The sequence below is a fragment of the Panthera leo genome, assembly GCF_018350215.1.
Source record: "Panthera leo isolate Ple1 chromosome D1 unlocalized genomic scaffold, P.leo_Ple1_pat1.1 chrD1_random_Un_scaffold_75, whole genome shotgun sequence".
Taxonomy (NCBI): Eukaryota; Metazoa; Chordata; class Mammalia; order Carnivora; family Felidae; genus Panthera; species Panthera leo.
The window spans coordinates 4,023-20,504 of NW_024962224.1; the positions used below are offsets into that span (position 1 = coordinate 4,023).

General features: G+C 38.6%; 1 protein-coding gene across 1 annotated transcript; it reads left to right on the forward strand.

Moving 5' to 3' along the window:
- The first annotated feature begins 5,105 nt into the window (after positions 1-5,105).
- On the forward strand, positions 5,106-6,053 carry LOC122212745 (olfactory receptor 56A3-like). Its single transcript, XM_042926689.1, has one exon. It carries the CDS (start codon positions 5,106-5,108, stop codon positions 6,051-6,053), a length of 948 nt encoding a protein of 315 aa, XP_042782623.1.
- Positions 6,054-16,482: the final 10,429 nt, after the last annotated feature.

The following is a 16,482-nucleotide window of genomic DNA, read 5'->3' on the forward strand; positions in this document are numbered from 1 at the left end:
GATGGATCATATACACAGCCATATGTGCATGAAATGTGGTATACAATAAAGCAGACTTCTCAAATTAGTGGGGAATCAAATATCCATCTCTATATAGAGTTAGAAAGTTAAAAATGTACACAAGATAGAGAGATAAAGATAAGAAAGACAAAAATTAAGTTATTAGTTAACACTATAAGCAGAACTGGTACAGCACCTCCCTCAACAAAACAGAGGGTGTTCAGACCATGCACTGTAACTGCCATTGATGGACCCCACCCTGTTGGCAGTAACCCACACTTCAGGGATCATGAGAAGTCTAGGAGCCACCAGAAGAGTGGCCAGGGTAGTGCTGAGGTACTAGCGGACTCAAAGTAGACAATATTTATAAAACAGGCAACACAGTATTTCATATTTTCACAGTTGTTTTGAATGTATCAGTTTGTAATAACCTAATACCACTCTTACTCTTCACAATGTAAACCAGACTTAAATACATCAATATGAAACCTAATGCACTGAGTTTTAAAAAAATAAATAAATAAAACCAAATAAAAGAAGCATCTTTGTGATCTTGTGGAATGTTCCCTAAATAAGATCCATGGAGAAACTCTATTCCTAGAAACATAGAGATTTTGCCTTGGTCAAACTGAGAGATGTCCATTGAGTAATGGACTGCAGACGCTAAAATTGAAGGCTTTATAACAGACTAGAGAAGGTATTAGCAATATCTATCCATCAAGAGGCTCTACTATTTAAAATATGCAGAGGGGAACCAAGCTGGCTCGGTCCTTGTGACTCTTGACGTTGGGGTCATGTGTTTGAGCCCACATTGGGTAGAGAGATTACTTAAATAAAAATAAATAAATAAGAATAAAAATAATAAATAAAATAAAATATGCACAGAGTTTTATAAGTATGTAAGCAAAACAAAAATTAATAGAAAAATCAGGTAAAGGATGTGGACACATAAGTCACTGCCACTAATGGCTGAATAGTATATGAACAATGCTCACTTATCAGATGAAAAATAAATTAAATATAATAAGATACGAATTACATCCATCTAGTTTTTATAAAGAAAAGATAATAGCATCAAATGGTGTAAGGAATGTGTAAAATAAAGAAAATTTAGGATTTCTATTGAGATATTTAAATACTTTGGAGAGAAATTTGGTAATTCCTAGTTAAATTAAATATTTTTATGTTATAACTGAAAAAATCCTCCACATCTGTCTACTTTAGGTCTATAAGAGAAGGTGTACAAGGAAATTGACAACAACATTATTTTTAGTACAATTATAGTTCACTTGGGTGTTGACTACTTCCATAAAAAGGAAAAATGCACATATTGGAAATAGAACAGCAGTCAAAAAGAATGAAGTGGGTGTACACAGAAAAGCATGGACAGATGTTTAAGATTTAGTGTTTACATCCGATCTATAACCCAATGACATTTATATAAATCCAACATCCAACCTTTTCTCCCCTAAGCATACAAGTAGCTAAATAAGCATACTTAAGATTAATTAGGTGTATTTTAAGAATCCCGGAGTTTTTACTTTCTGAGGGAAAAGAGAAATAAGAGCGATATTGAGATACACAGAAGAAAGAATAAAAATAAATCAAAAGAAGGGCTTTCAAGAGACAGATGACAATGACACATCATAGGGAATATAGTCAATGGTACTGTAAAAGCTCTGTATGGTCACAGATTGTAGCTACACTTGTGGTGACCATAGCATAATGGATAGGCTTGTCGAAACACATTGTTACACATCCGAAACTAGTGGAAATTTATCTGTCAACTACACTCAAAAAAACTAATGAAAATAAATATATAATAAAGAAACCAATCATGTTTGCTCCAATTATGGAAGAGTATGAAAAATTCACATGAAGTTCAAAATGAAAGTTAAAAAAAGGAACAATCATGGTTCCTAATACACAGTTATACACACATCCTACTTAAATTATTCTCACTAAAGGGAACATTTCTATTGACTTTTCTCTCTGAAAAACATACTGCATTTTCTCAGGAATATGGTTTTCAGGTTTCTCTTGCATTTTCATCATTATAATGCAATGAGAAAAGTCATGATAAGTTAGTATGAATACATTCATTAGGATGGTTTGGGGGGTACCTATCTAAAAATTGTGTTCTGGAAGCCCATGAGAACTTCTGAGCGAGCTTATTGGACCCATGGAGGGCATCGAGTGCGCACATGCAAATACTGTGAACATGGATGGATTGATGTAAGACCTCTACCCCCAGGAGACTAACTGCGTACAGAACACAGTCCATGTTGGGCTGGATGACCAGAGCTCCTTCCTTTTAGAGAGAAATAAAATCATTTGCTTTTTCCACCTGCCTGCCTGTCTGTCCCAGGAGGACATTCTAGGCACAAGGAATTAGGGATGGAAAGTTCCAAGAGGGCAAAGTCCCTAAGGCTCTGGAGTTATAACTATCCACAGATACTTCAGGAACTAACTGAAACTCCAATATCAGTGGAGCCAGACGCCTGCTCCATGCTCTGTAAGTGAGTCTGGGTAGAGGGTGCCTGAGACGCAGCTATACCAAAATTAGCCAGAGCATAGAGGAGATCTTTCTCTTTAGTCCAGATCTGTGCTCCATTCCATTCCTGAGTCAGTATTGATGAAGTAGTCTGAAAATAGGGCAGTAAACACTGCATCCAGTCTCAGGTTAAGAGGTACATGTGATAACCTGTGCTCTGAGACCTTTCCTTTTGCCCTCCTCTTGCTTCTTTGGATCTTTTCCTGGGTGAATCCAGATATGCAGAGAGTAGGAATTTCTTCATAGGAGATTAACGAGTGGAAGGAGTCAGGAAAGCATATCATTTGGAGCTCAGATTAGAAATTTTTGGGTTTTCATCTGTGAATATGAAAATTTAGGAGTTATGGGCAAAGAATCTGTCCATAAATGCTTGAATCATGACATAGGAACTAAATTTAATCTGTACAACTACAAGACTGAGGACACAGACATAGTTGGAGCATTAGTGAGAGTCAGAAGATAGTTCCTCAGATTTCAGCTCAATCTAAAGAGTTTCTAAAATCTACTGCTGCCACAAACAGAAAATTGTGCACAGATGATAGAGGTATCTGTCACTGTTCAGATCAATGATGTCTGAAAAAGTACTTGGGAGAGATGTCTCACAATTCTGTCTGAGTTTAGGGAGTTAGGTGGTCCCTAAAAAGCCTTCCCTTCTTCCAACAGGGCTTCCATAGTGCTATGCTGGGGCCTGTCCAGCAGCCTGGGAAAAAGTTTGCCCTGCAGGGTCTCTGCTTTTGTCATTGCCCTTCAACCTCACTTGGCTTCTTCATTCTGTCTCTACCTGGAACCAGTAGTTATTAGCTCTAGGTCCTCAGCCCTCACGCTTCATTGGCTAGCTCTGATTGCAATCCAAGATTGAAAGAGAGGAGAAGAAAAACATACATGGTCTCAGATGCTTTACTTCTAGGGTAGGTCAATGCTTGTTGAATCAATTGTAGAATGAAGAATATGTAGGAACATTCCAGAGAAAAGAGGAGAAAGAGTCAGTAAGTAGAAAGAACAGATTAAAAAAGTCCTCCTAGGCTGTCCTCAGAAATTCTATCCTGGTGCTAGACACAATTATCCCAAAGTACTTCAGGAGAAAAAGAGAACATACTTCTTCCTCTTTACTTCTCCATGGATACTCATGTCTGAATTGCCATTTCTTCCATGTGGCTGTACTCTCCAAAGCCCATTTCAAGACTTTTACCTCTGTGCATTCAAAGAAACCCTAATTCGTTCCAAGAATACTCTGACACCCTTGAAGAAGGAAAACTTCTTGGAGATGGTAAGATTTGTGTCTCTCTTGCAAGGGTTAGTTGAAACAATTCTGTAGAGAGTAGAATCAGAGAATACAGTAAGCAAAGATCAAATGACTAAACCTAAACGATGAAAATGGTGTTTAGGGGAATATTTTAAATTCAGCAGCCTGATATTGTACATGCTGTGGGTCACTGTGGCAAAGACTGGTCTGAGCTAGTGCTATTAGTTATGCCTCAAACCTATATGTGAATGAATCCTATGAGAAGTTTGACAGAAAGACAGAGTTCAATGAACATAGCGTTCAAGACAGGAGAAGGACCTTAGGTCAAAACTGAAGGCTCAATGTTTTTTCCTATGGGTTTTTATCTTCAGAAATCTCCTGCACTTCCAGTATCTCCCAGCCTTTGTGGCCACTCCACCATGGCAAAGCATAGAACTACTAGACAAGAAAAAATGGATTATTATATTGAAGATATAAAGAGAAACAGAAAGGGAATAAAAGAACTTTAAAGGTAGACTTTATCACCTTCACACTATTGCAATCAGAATTATCAAATTTCATCTTGTTCCATGACTGGTATCACTCTCTCATACCTATGTGTGATTGCCTAGGCTCCTTTTAAGACTCTTTCTTCCAAAAGTTAAGAATCCTACAAATATAAACATGTACAGGGGAGGGGCAGTTATTTGGCAGGACCATACCAGCCTAATTACAATCACTTTTTAGACAAAATGAAAATTACCCTACGTTACTTTCAGGGTACCATTTTAAAATATAATTAAACTCCATTTGAAAACTCAGAATGGGGGTGCCATGGACAACTAGGGACATTCACCTGAGTCCCTATTTGTGCCAGTTTCAACTACTCACCTGCACACATTGTTATGGTTAAATTATCATATAGTAGTCTATGTGGCCATTAAAGAAAATCAAAACCCAAAGGAAGAAACTTGTAAGAACAAATTTAGCAACTCACTGGTCACAAAGTAGTTCTAAAGTAATTTTGTCCCTCTCTTTACTTTTGGCAAAGATACAACAATTCTATTAATAATCATCCTTGAAAGAATCAAGCATGTATAAGTAAACCATATTACCTCTGTTCTCTATACTGTTCACTGGTAAAATCATCCAAGTAGCAAGGCACAAAAGATAAACAGATGAAGTCACATGGCTCTGGATAACCCGAGGCTCGTGCATTTCACCTAGGTGAAGCAAATTTTCTAAATCCAGGTGTCTTGAGTCAGTATCCAATTTTTATCTTAATTTTACAGATCACTAAAAGAAATCTATAGAAATATATGACAAAATATGACAGCGCACCAAAATGGCACCATCTCCTCTGAGGTTTCAGACTTCCTCCTGAATTGTTTTGCCAGGTCCCCTAGCTGGAAATTCTGGTTGTCCCTGCCCCTCAGCTTCCTCTTTCTTTTAGCCATGGGGGCCAATAGTGTCCTCCTGATCACCATCAGGCTGGAGGCATCTCTGCATGAGCCATTGTACTACCTGCTCAGCCTCCTCTCCCTGTTGGACATCATTGTCTGCCTCACCGTCATCCCCAAGGTGCTGGCCGTCTTTTGGTTTGACCTCAAGTCCATCAGCTTCTATGCCTGCTTCCTCCAGATGTACATCATGAACTGCTTCCTTTCCATGGAGTCCTGCACATTCATGGTCATGGCCTATGACCGCTATGTAGCCATCTGCCACCCATTGAGATACCCATCCATCATCACTGACCAATTTGTAGCCAAGGCTGCTGTCTTTATTTTGGCCAGGAATGGCATTTTAACAGTACCTATCCCCATTCTATCATCCCGACTCCATTATTGTAGGACAAATGTCATTGAGAACTGCCTCTGCGCCAATATGTCTGTCTCCAGGCTCTCCTGTGATGATGTCACCATCAATCGCCTCTACCAGTTTGCCGTAGGATGGACCCTGCTAGGATCTGACCTCATCCTCATCTTTCTCTCCTATACCTTCATACTGCGAGCTGTGCTGAGACTCAAGGCAGAGGGTGCTGTGGCCAAGGCCCTGAGCACATGCGGTTCCCACTTCATCCTTATCCTCTTCTTCAGCACCATCCTTCTGGTCTTCGTGCTCACTCTTGTGGTGAAGAAGAAAGTCTCGCCTGATGTGCCAGTCTTGCTCAACATCCTCCACCATGTCATTTTCTCAGCCCTCAACCCCATTGTGTATGGGGTGCGAACCCAGGAGATCAAGCAAGGAATCCAGAGATTACTGAAGAAAGTGTGGTAACAAGGACAATTAGATCTCTGCATTCCTCACATAAAATGAGTTTTGAATCAATAATGGGTGAGTGGGCTTAATCATATCTATGAATTGCAATCTCAAAATGGGTAATTTGAATATTGTGTCTTCTTTAAAAACTTAAGCTTCACTGTTAAGTTTCCCTTTTCTCACTTCTCCTTTAGGAATATCTTTTGCCCCTTTTGCCTTTTCCCATACATATTATCCTATATTGACAAAATACTGAGATTCCTTGGGGGAGGTCCCAAAATGAGAAATTTATGTTCCTGAATATACAGCTGTTATTATGTCATGCCTTCACATTCTTAAATACACAACTGTGGCTATTTGGGGGTAGAGTTGTGTAACATGTAATGAATTCTTATTCTCATTTCTACAGAAGGGATCATATTGGAGAAAAAGATATAGCAGTGAAATTTCACTCCTGAATATGGAAGGTTGCTACTTCTCTCTAACTGGGTCTGCAGTTGGGTGATCATTCTAAATGAGCATTGCAAGAGGACAGGGTTTTTCTGTCCTGGATTTCTCATTTGTGCAACAATTATCAATGAGGTCGATTATAGTTAAGAGACTCTTAAATTCTCCTCCGCAATGGATTTGTGCTTTGCACATTTATCTTTTCAATCCAGAGTGTCACAGTTTAGTTCAATCTAGGGTGTGCAAAAATAGTTTAACTAATGAGTTAAAGATTTCAAAGACTGTGTATATGATCCAGTAATAATAATTTAAATATAAAAAATATAATATCTGAACATTTTTTTCATATTAACTGAACAATTTCTAAGAACACTTTGTGTCCTGGGAATTCTGTTAGCTATTAAGACTCAAAAATATACAGAAAAATGTGGCTTTTGGGAGCTCAAAGTTTTCTTAGGAGGAATAAAATATGAGTTCCAGGAATATATTCTCAATGGGAAAGAATGGGGAATGGGGTAATGTACCTACTGGTAGTAGAGTACCTGGAAACTTAAGAAAGCACTGGATAGAGAGTTAAAAGTCTGAATTACAAGCCTTGAACAGCTACCAAAAAAGGATGGCTTCTTGGAAACAAATGAGGTGGTCTCATTGTGTTTCATGTTACTCATCAGTTACTCCTGAGAATAGTGAACAATTGTTTTAGAAAACCCTTTCTAAATATAAGCTTTTGTGCCTCAGTAGCAACCTATAAGTAAGTTTCCTTGTTTATACCATGAAAGGAAAATCTCTAAACCATCTAATGCCAAAATTGTCGCCCAAATCTAGGTCTTTCAGCCTTCACAGAAAGCACCTGGATTCATCCTTGACCACTTAAGCTTTCATTCAGCACAAGTCTGTTCATTTATTTTAGTTCTCTGCCTCACAGTGATGAATAACAAGTTGGTATTTCATTCCTCTGCTTCTGGTTATCACTATGAACTACTATTTGGAAAGTAAACATGTACTCACATAATTAAGAAGCAATGGTTAAAAGCATACAATCAACATTTTAACTGGGAATAATATATTTATCAAAGGTAAAAAAAAGAATGTCAAGATCTAATTAGGTTCATACCATAGATAACTTTTTTCTTTCTTACTTGAAAAAGAATTCCCCAATATCTCATTCTCTCACCCATTTCAACATAAGAAAAATGACTTTGTTGAAAGTGTGCATAACCAACAGAAAGGTCTTATAAATATGAAGGAATAATACATTAAGATAAATTGAAGCTACTATCTCTTAGGAAATATTACAAGTCTACTAGTTTAAACACTGTCATATATTAACATCTGCTCATTAAGGGACCAAAAACTTTCAGGACTAATCTCTACCAGAATCACATTGCATAACAAAACCAGATGTCTCCTATCAGCTTTCAAAAAATTTGAGCACTGAATGTATAAAAAGGGCTACATCAGTCTCCAAATTAGACTGATAAAATCTTTGTATTTTAAACATATATTTTTGTTAAGTACTGGGTGTTGTATGTAAGTAATGAATCTCTAAATTCTACATCTGAAACTAATATCACACTGTGTGTTAACTAACTGGAATTTAAATAAAAACTTGAGAAAAAAATGTTTTGAAAGCTTTGCTTTATTGTGTTTATACACAGCTTTTACAGGTTTATGGCTCATATCAAAGCAGTATTGACAGATCCATTTGATAAACAATGGATCAGTATTGACAGATCCATTTGATAAACAATGGATCAGTATTGACAGATCCATTTTATCCATCTGATAAACAGATTAACGATGGCTTTATCCCGTTAAAATAATTGATACTAATAAGTATCTCCTCTAGAACAATGTTGTCCAATGTGAGCCACACACACAGACTTAATTTTAAACATCTTAGAAGCCACATTAAGATATAAAAAGAAAAGCTAAATGGATTTTAATAATTATTTGTTGAATCCAATATGTCTAAAATACTATCATTTCAAAACTTAATAAATATGAGAATTTAATAAATATATCTCATTCTTTTTTTTGTACACTAGATCTTCTAAATCGAGTGTGTACTTTACATTTATAGCATATTTCAGTCAGGACTATCACATTTCAGGTGCTAGTAGATAATCAGGACTATCACATTACATGTGCCAATAGATACCATATGGATCAAGACATATGGATTTAAACAGCAAATGAAAAATGGCTATGAGAGAAATGAATTGAGGAAAAACATATCCTTCTTGGGAAAGAGCTAAGCAAAATTCTTTCTTCTTGGCTGTGTTTTTCTCTTTTTTATGTTTTTCCACACGGAGGAAAGGAAGCCAGTGTTTTAGAAGATGAATAATGACTTCTTTGTCCTAAGATGCTGCGTTATATGAGTGCTTATGGCTTAGAAACCTTTTCTAAACCAGTGTGAGAGGGTAAAATAAGAGAAGGCTAATCTACTGGCTTTATACAACACATAGTCCTCGAATCCTGCAGCAACAGATTTGAAATAGAGCTATGCTTGCCTTGGAAGTAACAGAACCTAAGAAAAAATGTAAATAAAGACTTTACTCATGATAAGGCAAGAATCTAAGTGCTAGGGGAAGCAATAGATGTTAGTGTCAAAGGTTTATCAAAAGATAGATGATAATAATCACACTTTGTAAGACTTTAAACTTTTCTTACCAGTATTTACATGTACTCATGTAGGAACATTTTTTTAAGTTTATTTATTCTGAGAGAGAGAGAGAAAGTGGGGTAGGAGCAGAGAGAAAAGGAGAGAGAGAAACCCAAGCAGGCTCCACGCCATCAGGGCAGAGTCCAACACATGGCTCCAAATCATGAACGGAGAGATCATGACCTGAGCTGAGATCAAGAGTCGGATCGTTAACTGGCTAAGCCACCCAGGTGCCCCCATATTAGTATTTTAATTCATTATTTCGTGCCCTATTATTTTAACAAAATATATTTAAAATGAAATTTTTAATAGTGAAAAGTGTCATAATTATTCAATAAAACATATGAGTAGGAAACCAGACTTAATACCCCAATCCATAAATGTTAAAGTTCAGATTTTGTTGGTGAGACTTTTCACTTTTCTCACACATCACCATAATTAGACCCTTCTTTCAATGGCTAGAAAAAGTGAGACAGATATTTGGGGGCAGATCCAGCTGACACTGGATATTGGGCCAGGAGAACAATGCAGAGCACAACAGAGAAAGGTAATGGCCCTTCAGGCCCACAGTTAACATCATTTTATCTGCAAAATATGCATTGACACCTATTATAGACAAACCCTTGTTGCAGGGCTGGGGTTGCAGGCAAGGTCCATGTTTATAAGTGCAAAGGGCCTGTGCCTGGAGGAAGAAGTCCAAGAAGCAAGGGGGAAATGTCAATATATAGGAAGGACACAGCCAAAGAAAGGCTAAGGTAGAGGTCTAAAGCAGTGGCCACTTAGCAGAAAGTCAGAACCCTAATCTAGAATAGGATTTGGAGGACTAGGTAGAATATTGCTTTAGGAACTTGAGTTTGAGCCAAGGAAGTAACACAATCTCATAAACTGAAGATATGTAGAGGAAATTGGAGCTGAAAAACAGGATGCCCTTCATCAGAACCAAACACAATCCAGAGAAAATGTACCACTGTGTAGTCTAATAGAAATAACTCAATACAAAGACCTCTCCCTTCCAAAATATTATTCAAATAATTACATTATAACTCCAGCATTCCTAGATTAGGTGCCACATGGGTAAAAATTGAGACAATTCGTAGAAAATCAGACCTGACTACATACACCATAACCTAAGAAAAGAATAGTGATCTAATTCCAGGACGCAGGACACATTGTCCTTTGTCAGTGAGAGTTTTCAAATTTCTTGTAATTAACAAACACTTGTTTATATTTTCTTTTTGTATAATTTAAATCTTGCTTGAATGTTGTGAGGTCTATTTTGTATATATGAAGACGAGGTTACTTGTGATACTGTATGATTTTAGTGAGTGTTTCAATTCTTATAAATCTGGTACTGCCTATAAAAGGGGATTTGATAGCAGATTTGACACTGCAGGAAAAAATACAAATACAGGTATAGAAATTTAAGCTACTTAAATTAAAACATAGAAAAAAATAATGCTGAAAAAAATATAGAGTGACCTGATAATAGATGAGATAATATTAACCAATCAAGTATTGATGAACTTGGTAATTGAAGGTATAAACAGAGAGGAATTAGGGGAGAAAAACATGGTGACAATATAGTCGAGTTTATAAAATCAGTAGAAATAAAACATGTAGTAAAAATAGAAGAAGGATAACAAGGGGTGAAATGGAAGTAAACTTCTATGAATTCGTATTTTATATGTGAAGTTGAATATTATTTGAAGGTTGACTGTGTTAATAGAAAAATGCATATTTAAATACTACAATTGCAACAGCAGAAATTTTCTTCAAAAAGTTCAGATTTTGGGGGTACCTGAGTGGCTCAGTTGGTTGAGCATCTGACTCTTGATTTCAGCTCAGGTCGTGATCTCACAGTTCATGTGATGGAGCCCTTCCTTAGGCCCCAGGTTGGGCATGGAGCTGCTTGGGATTATCTCTTTCCCTCTCCATCTGCCCCTCCCATGCTCATTCATTCTCTCTCTCTCTCTCTCTCTCTCTCTGTCAAAAACAAATATTTTGGGGCTCTTGGGTGACTCAGTCAGTTAAGCATACAGCTCTTGATTTTGGCAGTCTCAAGTCATGAGATCAAGCCTGGCACTGATTCTGCCTACTTAAGATTCTTTCTCTCCCTGCCTCTCTGTTCTTCCCACTGCTTCTCTCTCTCTACAATAAAAAATTTAAAAAATTTAAAAATAAAAGTAAATAAACATTTAAAAACTAAATTAAAAGCCCAGATTTTTAAGACTGTATAGTCTCTGTTACAGCTACCATGCCAAATAGAGTAAAAGAAGTCATGAATCGAGGTGCCTGGGTGGCTCAGTAGGTTAAGCTTCAGCTCAGGTCACGGTCTCCTGGTTCAGTTTGTGAGTTTGAGCCCCGCCTTGGGCTCTGTGCTGACAGCTCAGAACCCAGAGCCTGCTTTGGACTTTGTGTCTCCCTCTGTCTCCGCCACCCCTCCCCTGCTGGTGCTTTATCTCTCTCTCAATCTCTCTCTCTCTCTCTCTCTCTCTCTCTCTCTCAAAAATAAATAAGCATTAAAAAATTGTTTAAAAAAAGAAGCCATGAATGGACATTAATCACATCAACATAGCAAATGTATATGGTTAAATTGATGGATCAGGAAGGGGTGGCAATTTTGACCCCCTGGACACATTTGCCAATGTCTCAACAATTTTGCTCATTACAACCATGGGAGGCAGAGGTGAGGATGGAAATGTGCTGACAACTAGTGAGCAGAGGCCAGGAATGCTGTTGGATATCTCACAATATATAGGACAGATTCACACACACAACAAAGAATTGTCTGACCAAGATGTCAATGCTACTTGAGAAACCCAGGTCAAAATAATCCGAATAAAAGCCAGAAATAGACATATGGGATTTGGAAGGGAAAAAAAACAAGTGTCATCTATATGCATCCAACTGGACATCCATCTGCAAAGAGATACATGATAGTTAGATGACTGATTGGTACATAGATAGATAATAGGTAGATAGATGATAGAACGATGATAGATAGATAGATAGATAGATAGATAGATAGATAGATAGATAGATGATAGATAGATAGAGATAAATAGAGACAAAGACCTTCCACCCTTCACAAAAATTTACTCAGAATGGATCATGGACCTCAATGTAAAATGAGAAACTATAAAAGTCCTAGAAAGTAACATAGGTCAAAAACCTAGATAACCTTGGGTATGGGGATGCCTTTTTAGGTGCAACACCAAAGACACAATCCATGAAAGAAGAATTGATAATCTGGACTCATTAAAATTAAAAACTTCTGCTCTGAGAAAATCAATGTCCAGAAAATGAAAAGACAAGCCATACACCTGGAGAAATAATTCCAAAGAGAACACACCTCACCAAAGAAGATACACAGATGGCAAATAAACATACGAAAAGATGTTACACATCATGTTATCAGGGAAATACAAATTAATACACCAAGGAGATACCATTATACACTTATTAGAATGGCCCAAATCCAGAACATTGACAACAACAAATGCTGGCAAGGCTGTGGAGGAACAAGAATCCTCAGTCACTGCTGGTGGGAATGCAAAATGCTACAAGCCATACTAAGTAGATGGGTGGGTGGTTTCTTACCAAATAAAACACACTCTTACTGTTTGATCCAGCAAGTGCACTCCTTGGGTTTTACCCAAAGAAGTTGAAAACTTACGTCTATACAAAAACCTGCACAAGGATTTTATAGCAGCTTTGTTCACAATTGCCAAAACTTGGAAGCAACCAAGGTGCCCTTTAATAGGTGAGTGGTAAATAAACTGTGGTATATCCAATGGAATATTACTCAGATCTAAAAGGAAATGCAGCTATCAAACCATGAAAAGACACAGAATAATCTTAAATGCATATACTAAATGAAGAAAGACAGTGTGAAAAGTCTACATGGTATATGATTTTTTCTATATGACATTCTGTAAAAGACAAAACTATGGAGACAATAAAATGAACATGGGCTGCTGGGTGAGGGAGGGAAAGTGGTGGGAAGATGAATAGGCAGAGCACAGAGAATATTTAGGTCAGTGAAAATACATAATAATGTATGATATTATAATGATGGACATATGCCATTATTCATCTGTCCAGATCCACAAAATATACAACGTGAAAAGTGGACCCTAAGGTAAACTATGGATGATTATGTTGTGTCAATGTAGGTTCACCCTTGGTAAAAATGTATGATGTTAATAATGGGGAAGACTATGCATATGTGGGGAGCAGGGATTATATGGGAAATCTCTGTACCTCCCTTTTTATTTTGTTGTAAACCTAAAACTGCTTTAAAAATATTAACTTTAAAAAATCAGAGTAGTAAAAACTAAAAAGGGGGGGGCAGAATATACACAAAAGCAAATGATCATAAGAAAGCTGGAATGGTTATACTAATATCAGACAAATTTCCAATTCTGATATGGTCAGATAAATTCCTAGCAGGCCTGCTAATCTTGCAGATATCCTCTATGTATCTCAGGGCTGAAGGCACTGAAGGGTGAAGGAAAACATGAGGACACCGGATGGAAACTGAGCCTGAGGGAAGGAAATGGTGTGGGCAATTCATCATTTCTTTTGACTTTAGCTTGAATGAATAATAAGGTAAGCACAAAACATGGAGTAATTAAAACCAGAAGTCTTCTTATCTCTCCTAAAAACCTAGAGGAAAGTTTGAGGCAACAACAGCTACTGGAATAGGAAACAAGAATCAAGAAAAGGAGAGAGAGTGTGGAAAACCTAAATTCTGTGTATGAACTCTTCCAAGTCTCTACTTCCTGAAACATGTAGGCACACAGCAAATACAAAGCAGGTCAGACAAAGATAAAAGAGCTGAAGTAATATTTGAGCTGTTTTCCAACACAAGTTTCTATTTCAGGATCAAACCAAGTTAACTGTCTGCTTAAACAAAAGCTTCAAACCTCTTTGGAAGACTGTAACAGACCCCACAGCCTCCATAACATGATATCCACAATATCCAGCATAACCGAGGTAAGACTGAAAATCAGTGAAATAGCCATTTTACTATTTACTCTACAACAGTAGAGAAAAAAATTAATGAAACCAGAAACTGATATTAAGATAAATAAAATTAATATATGACTAAGCAAGGGGCACCTGGGTGGCTCAAACAATTGAGCATCTGACTTTAGCTCATGTCATGATCTCACAGTTCATGAATTTGAGCCCTTCCTTGGGCTCTGTGCTGACAGCTTGGAGCCTGGAGCCTGCTTCAGATTCTTTGTACCCCTCTCTCTCTCTCTGCCCCTCCCCTGTTTGTGCTCTCCCTCTCAAAAATAAATAAACATTTAAATATGTATAGAGAGAGAAGGTGAGTTTGGTGTCTTCCTTTGTTGCCATCTTGTACTGGAACTCAAGAAAAAAAGGAAGAGTTCCAGTACAAGTTAGAAACACAGGAAGACTCCAAACTCACCTCCTCCATGGACACACCAAATCTAAAGCTATTTATAGAGCAATTCCTCCTAAAGAAGAACTGAGTGCTAACTGAACAGCTTATACACAACAAAAGGTATGGAGAACTCCAGGAGAGATGGAGATGGTAATGAAGAGAACCTCCACTCCCAGCGCTGCGAACTGCAGTTGAGATGGACATTACTGAGGGATTAGGAGCAGATATATCTGCCCTGGGGCACAGGGTGGGGAAAATCCTGAGGTATAAAATAGCAATTTATAAAAGATCCATCCCTAGAAAGCTGTCAAATGGCATGAGTGCTGCTGAAACACGCTATGGTGGAAAGGACTGGCAAGCACTACAGTTTACACTCCCCCTCTACCTTGAAAGGGAAGACTAGGACAGGGTCTGGAAGCTATAGCCAGCCTGCTATCCCTCAATAACCACTGGGTTTCTAGCCCACACCAACTCCAGACACATGGACACAGAAAAAAAGCTGCGATTTAAAAGAGCAACTAGCATAGAAAGAAGCCAGCCCTAAAATTCCTCCAAATGGCAGGGGCAACTGCTGGAACTCTCTCCAAGATGGAGGGGCTGGCAAGAGCCCCAGCTTATACTCCCTCTCCAAGATGACGTCATGAATTGGAGTAGGGTCCAGCCATCCTAACCAACCTACCCAGTGAGCCCAGGGCCCCTAGCCCACACCAGCTGCAGCCATCCCACCAAGATAGCCCTAGGGTGGTGAACACCAGGGTACCTCTGGTCAGTGCTCACTACAACTCCACCCTTCATGCAGAGGTGACACGTGCTTAAAGTACCCTGGAACACTTTAGGTACACACTGCTTCAGCTTCAGATGGCTTACTAGGGCGTCCCCAAGGCAGAGCACTCCAGGACCTCCTAGCTGATAACTGATTAGTCTCCAGCCACTTTCCAGGGTACCCTCATGTGGACTGCCCTGGGACACCCCCACTCATACCAGACTCAGCGCCAGCCACCTCACAAGGGCACCTATGTGCTGAGTACCCCAGGATATCCCAGCTTGAATCTCTTTCAGCTTCAACCATCCTACCAGAGTGACTTCAGAGTTGAAAGCCCCAAGACACGCATGTTTGTACTCACTCCACCTTCACCTGTCCTTCCAGGGCACCCTTTGCACAGAGAAGCCAAAGACTACACAAGACCATACCCACTTCAACTACAGCTGTCCTGCCAGTTCATTCAATGAATAGAAAACCCAAGGACCACCCAACCCACAAGCTGCCTTGGCTCCAGCCATGCTGTTCAGGATATCCTCTGAGCAGAAAGTCCTGGAAAACTCCAGTTTATATCCATTTAAGCTTTAGCCATTCTACCAAGGAGTCCTCTCTGCATAGATCTCCAGGACCCCCCAACCCCTGCCACCTACTTCAGGTCCAGCTATCCTGCCAGGGCACCCTCTGCACATAAAGTCCAGGGAAACTGCCCCCTCGCCCCAGCCTGCATCCACTTCAAGTTCATCTGTCCTGTCAGGGGCCTTCATCCCTTTCCATCCCACCAGTGCAGCCCCAGCACAGAGCGCCCCCTAACCCTATCCCACATCAGCAACAGCTCCAGCCAGTCAGTGAAAATCACCAAACACACTTGGGCTACACAGAAAATGATCACACACAAGACCATTCCTTCATGTTTAGGAGAAGTAGCAATTCCATCTAATTCATAGGAACAAACATAGAAAGTCAAACATAATGGAGAGACAGATGAAAATGCCCCAAAAGAAAGAATGAGATAAAACCTCAGAAAAAGAACTGATTGAAATAGAGTTAAGCAATATGCCTGATAGAGTATAAAGTAGTGATCATAAATATGCTCACTGGCCTGGAGAGGAGAATGGAAGAACTCAGTGAGAACTTCAACAAAGAAACAGAAAATATTAAA

Bases quoted from the DNA above. Each gene is read 5' to 3' on its own strand.
- LOC122212745 (XM_042926689.1), top strand. From the start codon at position 5,106: ATGACAGCGCACCAAAATGGCACCATCTCCTCTGAGGTTTCAGACTTC.